Genomic DNA, 6,665 nt, shown 5'->3' on the forward strand with positions numbered 1-6,665 from the left:
TGAGTTTGGTGTGATGCGCGTGCAGCACAAAGAGGTGGGATTGTGGTCATAATGGGGGGCTCTGCCAGCTATATCTCCATGAGATTTATTCATGACGCCATACACTTCTGCATCATTCCCTCTCTTCTTCAAACTGCAAATATTTGATTCTTCTAAACTCACATTTCTCCATCATTGCTTTCTCAAACCTCCCTCGATCTCTTAGTTTTCAAAATAGTTGCCTAGCCCTCTACATATATACACCCTACCTATACAACTATACTTGGTAGGGTATTTTCAAATTAATTGAATTTTACGAATGAGCGAGAATAAGTGACAAGCGGAACATATATAGAAGAGGATCGCCTACCGGAAGAACTTCCGGCTATTTAGTTTATTAATGGGAAATTATAGAGCAAAAAATAAGGTCGTTTTATTATTTGCCAATGTCGAATAGGTTTGTACCAAGTACTAGTATCCAGATAAAACACCTATAGTGGTAGGAAAAGATATCAAGTACAAACAAGCACAAACCTAATCAATCTGAGAAGCAAAATTAGATTCAAGGAGAAAATAAGAATCAAGAATCCCTAACAAATCGAGAATCATGGGTTAATAAAACAAACTTGCAAATTGAGGCAGTTCTGACCAAAGATAAATGATCTTACTACGCAAACCTAAGGTGCAATGATTTCCACACGATTGTTAAACAACACAGACCGCAAGCCAACACGGAAAAGACTGATGCCGGCTAAGGGAAGTTGTGAAAGGGTGACGGAGAAAGGCTACGCAAGACCTCGAATATGAAAAAACTAGAGTCTCACATGAAGCACGATTCCTACACTCTTAAGGTTTAAGTATTTTCTAATGAGTGGTTAAGTTTAGGACATATGTATTATCCAATTAGTAGTAGTCATAGAGATCACGGTTGTCACTGTTTAACAGGTTATTCATGAATACATATGAAGCTTGATTGTTGATATGATTTTTTAATTCGTATTAATCTTCAAAAATTGCAAATACGACGCTCTAATGAAATGCTACCATCTCTCTGTCATTCATATCCTATAACCTAACGACTATAAACAAAGAACTTTAAGGGAAGTTTCTTTATCAACTATCATTTAGAATTATTGACATAATCTTCAACCATAGTCTTGAATTAAAAGCCAAGGAGACCAGAAATGTGATGAGCTAACTGGCCAAGTAATTAAGGTCCTTAGGAGTTAGGATGGCTATGAAACTTGCGTGGAAAGCCCACCAAGCACTAATTACTTCCTTTTCCTTCAAAGTTACTGTACCTCTATATACTTTATGTCTGTCCAAAATTAACAAGAAAATCATTATAAGAGGATTACTGTTTGTCGGTAGCTTAGCAATTTAATAAAAATTTAAACTCAAAGTATATGGGTTGTATGAAGTTGTAAATAATTAGAGCTTAAGTTACATTAAAGTTTGGCTAATCAAACTTGACGCAAGTAATAATTTTCACTCTTTTTCCTTTTTGGGGTCCAAAGTTAATTAGATTTGTTAGATATGATACCGTGTAACGTAATATATGAGAACGTAACGCGAATATTAACGTTTAAATAGCTATGGTACTTTATAACTGATTTTACGAGAGAAAATTGAATGATCTAAACGTATATTCTTCATATTTATTCAAGCGAGAGGATATTTAATATTTACGTATCCTTTTACATGATCTATTTAATCTTACAAAACACCGACTTTACAACAACAACAAAAGTGACTCGAGAAATTAAACTTGTAACCTTGCAATAACATTACAAAGCAACATGCCCTCTTATAATCACAAAGTCACCTGGTGCATGATCCTTGAATTCAACCTGAACATATAGTATAGTAGAAGGAGTAAACGAGTACGTAAGAAAGAAAGGTAGTGTTACTAAAATACAAAGATACAATCTTAGTTTTAAGTTAATTAACGTTTTTGTTTAGTTCTAATTTTGTAATAATTGGGGAACCATTGATAAAGACTTTTCTGAGTTTCTCTTGAGAGTATTGCTAATAGATTACAGTATATGTTTTTGGAGACTTAAAAGTGTGCGTGCTGTGAGAAATACAAAAGAAAATGATCGTGCCACCTATCTAGGTACATGAATTTGCATGGAGAATAAAAATGATGTGCGAGAATGGGGTTTTGATTTCGTTTTCACGTACTGGGTCTCCCCCTAATTCAAGGATATTCTCATTATTTATTAACCACGCCTGATTCTTTGTTTTCTGGGTTTGTGAAAACGAAATTATTATCATGACCTAAAATATTCATGAATACTTTTGCCACGTCTCCCTATCAGCCATTCAAATGTTTGGAGTGCTCATATCAGAGACTTTCCCCTTCTTTTTCTGAATTTGTTTATACCTTCTTGTACGCAAAATCTATAAACAGCAAACTGAGCTTAGCAGCAATGTTAATGATTCTTGTCATGCAAAGGAACAGATCTATTTGTAGCTTATTATTATGTCTGTAATTTAACAAGCTACGACTTAGGTATAATGACTTTGAATAGCCCATTTGATGACAGTTCCTTGAGCAATTTTAACCCAAGTTTCCCATAATTTGGCAGCCAACACATAATTACCTTCATCAAAACTTTGCCATCATAAGGGTTTTTGGTCCTTGTCACAACATTCACAATTTGCTGGCTAATCACAACCTACTTGTTAATACAAAAAACGTATATGTAGGGTTTTGTAGCTCTGAAGGTCAAAAGTATTACCTATACGTTTGATGTTTCAAGTTTTAATTTTGATCATCGTTGCATATCGCTTTGATATATAAAAGAAAATGAAACTAATAAGGCCAACTCATTTGCCTAATGCTTACTATTAGTACAATCACTACACCAAAAATATGTTGAAGAAAACCATATTCAGTAAACCCTAGGAACCCTTTTAGGGCCTCCCCTGTTTTCTGCTGATTTCTGAAAATAACAAGAAACAGAATTGGGGGCAATAATGCATTGTTTTGGATTTGTTATCCCACATGTACGAGAAGATCGGACTAAGTGGAGAAGTGCTTGTTGAGATCATATAATTGAGAAAAGACCGAGCATTAAAAAAACTAAATTAGTATTGCGCATGGGCATAAATTCCGTTTCTTGTACCCGCCACTGTTTCTCTGTAAAAATCCCTGTGCTCAAAGATTTTGCAGAGAATAAAAAAAAAAAAAAAATCGTTGTAAGCAACTCTCACTATTCACTAAGCATATCAATATCATCATCCTTATTCTCACTTCTTCATAATGCCTGCAATCATGATTCTTGGTTGCCTCACCCGCATGCTTCTCTCTCCTTCTCACTCACTCTCTCACTCCTCCCTCCCTCCCTCCACCTACCTATAAATCCCACACACCCCACCTCTCTCTCTCACCTCACAATCCCTCACTAAATTCTCCCATCTCGCTACTCGTTTCTTTCCCGTTTTACTGTCCCAGTCCCTTTCTTCAATGGCACTCTCTGGTTTCGAAGGCTTCGAGAAGCGTCTGGAGCTCCACTTCTTCGGGGACGACCCTAAAAATGTAGGGCTCGGCCTGAGACTCCTCGACTTCGAGACCTTGGACGAGCAAATCCTACAGGCCGTGCAGTGCACCGTGGTCTCCGCCGTAGCGAATCACTACTTCGACGCCTACGTGTTGTCGGAGTCGAGTCTCTTTGTTTACCCTACCAAGATCATCATCAAAACATGTGGGACCACTCAGCTCCTGAAGTCAGTGGCGCCGCTGCTCCACCACGCGTCGAGCCTGGGCCTCACTCTCACCTCCTGTCGCTACACCAGGGGTAACTTTATCTTCCCCGCCGCACAGCCTTTTCCCCACGACAGCTTCCAAAACGAGGTCGTTTACTTGGAAGACTCCCTCCCTGACAGCCTCTGCTACCGGAAGGCCTCCGTCATGCCCTCCAAAACCCCATCACACTCGTGGCACGTGTTTTCTGCTTCAACTGAAGCGACGTCGTATCCCCTCAACGGCGACGTAATGTACACCATTGAAATATGCATGACGGAGCTGGACCGTGACCTGGCGCGGAGCTTTTTCCAGCGGCCGGGAAGTGGAAAGAACGGTGACACCGCCGGAAAAGAGATGACGGAGATCACCGGAATTGGAGAAATCATTCCCGGTGCTTTGATCTGCGACTTTGCTTTCGACCCGTGCGGGTACTCCATGAATGGTATCGACGGCGATCGGCACTCCACCATTCACGTAACTCCGGAGGACGGGTTTAGTTACGCGAGCTATGAGTGCGTGGGTTCGGTGTACGACTGCGACGACGTCGTTCGGGTGCTGAAGAGGGTGTTCAAGGTGTTCCGGCCGGCCACCATGTCGGTATCCACCACGTGCGCAAGCCACGAGGTGTGGACGCTCGTCGCCGGGGCTCTGGAGCCGCTAGGAATGAAGTGCCGAAGTTGCGCCGTGGATGAGTTCCCGGCGGCCGGGAACGTGGTGTACCAGACGTTCACGACTCACCGGAATAAGTAGGAATGATCGAGTTTCTTTATTAGAATTAGCTGGGAAAAACTTTAGGGTGGTCGAGGATGATGATGATGATGGTGTTGATCAATGTGGTGTAGAAAGCAAAAAGGTGGGGGGATAAATTAGAGATGATGATGTGGAAGCAAGGATGGATGGGAGAGTATGAGCGAGCATGAAATTCGAATGGAAATGATAGTGCACCCCACTTACGCTTGTCACGCCTGAGAATTTTGAGGTGTTTGTGTAGTGGGGGTGTGTAAAAGTGATGCTGATATTGTTTCTTGTTGAGAGGTTTACTTGTTTCTATTCTAGGTCTATCTATCTATCTCAATTCTATTCATTTTCTTTCTTCAAATTGGTTTTTTTTTTCCTGTTAATTCTCTCTATTTTGATCTTTCTTCCACTACATCATAATGCTCCCATCGTCTCCTCTCTTATCATGTTTTTCATCTTTTGTTTGTAATTAGACTACAAATCACACATTTCATATTAGTTTTTGCACCATTTTCTTTTTTCCTTTTCAATTATATCATGCCCATAATTCAGCAAATTAAGAAAATTTGCAATATCGATATCCTACTAGTTTCCACTTGTGGCGGATATAGATGGGACGAGCAAAGACAATAATTTTGCACTTTCATTATTAATCAACTAAATGATCGAGAATTATCTTCTTCGTTGTTCTTCCTCTTCCTTTTTTTGTCATTTTTCTTATGCGATACAGTAAGAAAATGCGCGTGTAAAAGGTTTCAAACAAATTGAGGTAAGGGCCGATAACTTGTGCATTTCTCCTACAAGAAAATCCTAAAATGCAACCATAATTGAAACTAGCTGGTTCTAAAATCTGGAGTAAATTTCTCATCAAAATAGATTATTTCATCTAGTGTCATCCTTGATACCCTCAATTAATTACAAACATATTAATAGGCGAGAAACTTGTCAATTTCATCGGAATATCGTAAGCTTGTTTTTTATATTTTTATTTTAGTGGATCAATTTGCATGCATGGGGTTGGATGAACTTTTTGATGAACAATTTAATTCTTGTTGCATGATGATCCTACGCAATGGTGGCATTGAAGTCATGACACCCCTCACAATGATGTCATCCAATCCAACAGTTCCTAGCCCAGTCACTATTCATTATGAAAGGGTTTGTATGATTTTGTTTTCCTTTTTGGCTTCACGATTTATATGAACAATAAAAATGAAACATATATAACTTGCACGTGATAATTATTAACTTGAAAGTGGTACTCAGACACCCTTAAACCCAGTTTCAGATTGATTCCTGAGCTGCTTTTGGGAATGCTTATGCTTTTGGGCCTAGAGTAGGGTGTTTGGTAAAATTTTCTAAAGCTGTTTTTGGTCCAAATAACTTCTCACTAAAGCTGATTTTGAGAAGCTACCATTTCGTAGCTTTTGAAGCTGCTTTGGGGAAAAACACAGAGCAACAATAGAGACTTAGGCTTAGTTTGGGATTGATTCCTAGAGTGCTTTTGGGATTGCTTCTGCTTTTGGGCCAAGAGCATGGTGTTTGGTAAAATCTTTGAAAGCTGCTTTTGGTTGGAATTGCTTCTCTGTAAAGCCGAAATTGAGAAGCTACAATTTGTAGCTTTTAAAAACTGCTTTGGGAAAACACGGAGGAGCTCTCCACTGTTGTTTAATGAAATTGGACTTCCTGCCAATTCTGTCCTCCTCATCTCTCTTTGCCGTCATTATCATTGTCATTCCACATCTCCTCCTTCCTCTTCTTCGGTGCCTGGTTCTCCATCCTCTTCTCTCAGATCACCTTCTTCTTCAGCTCGTCGTTGTTGACGTCCTTCAATTCCTGGATTCTCGCCGGCCTCGCCTCCTTCCTCTGCGCAGACTTTGGGTCTTCTGGGTTATGCTTCTTCTCTGCAGATAGTTAAAGTCCCTGAATTCGATTCAGATAAAACTCCTAGTCTCCAACCCATGTGGGTCTTCTTCCTCACCAGCTATTAATACCCAATTCCAGTCATTTTTTTTTCTCTCTATGTTGATTTTCAATTAAAGCTCTCAACTTTGAAACCAGCTATTAGTTCCCAATTGTCCTCATTTTTCTTCTCTGTTGTTTTTCAATCCAAAGTTTCAGTCTTTAAATCAAAGCTCGCAACTTTGAACCAAAACCCACATCATGTCTATTGCTTTGGACAGAAATGGGAATAGTG

At 39.5% G+C, this 6,665-nt stretch overlaps 1 protein-coding gene across 1 annotated transcript; it reads left to right on the forward strand.

Moving 5' to 3' along the window:
• Positions 1–3,103: 3,103 nt before the first annotated feature.
• Positions 3,104–4,953, forward strand: LOC112200221 (S-adenosylmethionine decarboxylase proenzyme 4). Its single transcript, XM_024341245.2, has one exon. The coding sequence runs from the start codon at positions 3,452–3,454 to the stop codon at positions 4,478–4,480; it is 1,029 nt and encodes a 342-aa protein (XP_024197013.1). The 5' UTR covers positions 3,104–3,451; the 3' UTR covers positions 4,481–4,953.
• Positions 4,954–6,665: the final 1,712 nt, after the last annotated feature.

The sequence above is a fragment of the Rosa chinensis genome, chromosome 4 (assembly GCF_002994745.2).
Source record: "Rosa chinensis cultivar Old Blush chromosome 4, RchiOBHm-V2, whole genome shotgun sequence".
NCBI lineage: Eukaryota > Viridiplantae > Streptophyta > Magnoliopsida > Rosales > Rosaceae > Rosa > Rosa chinensis.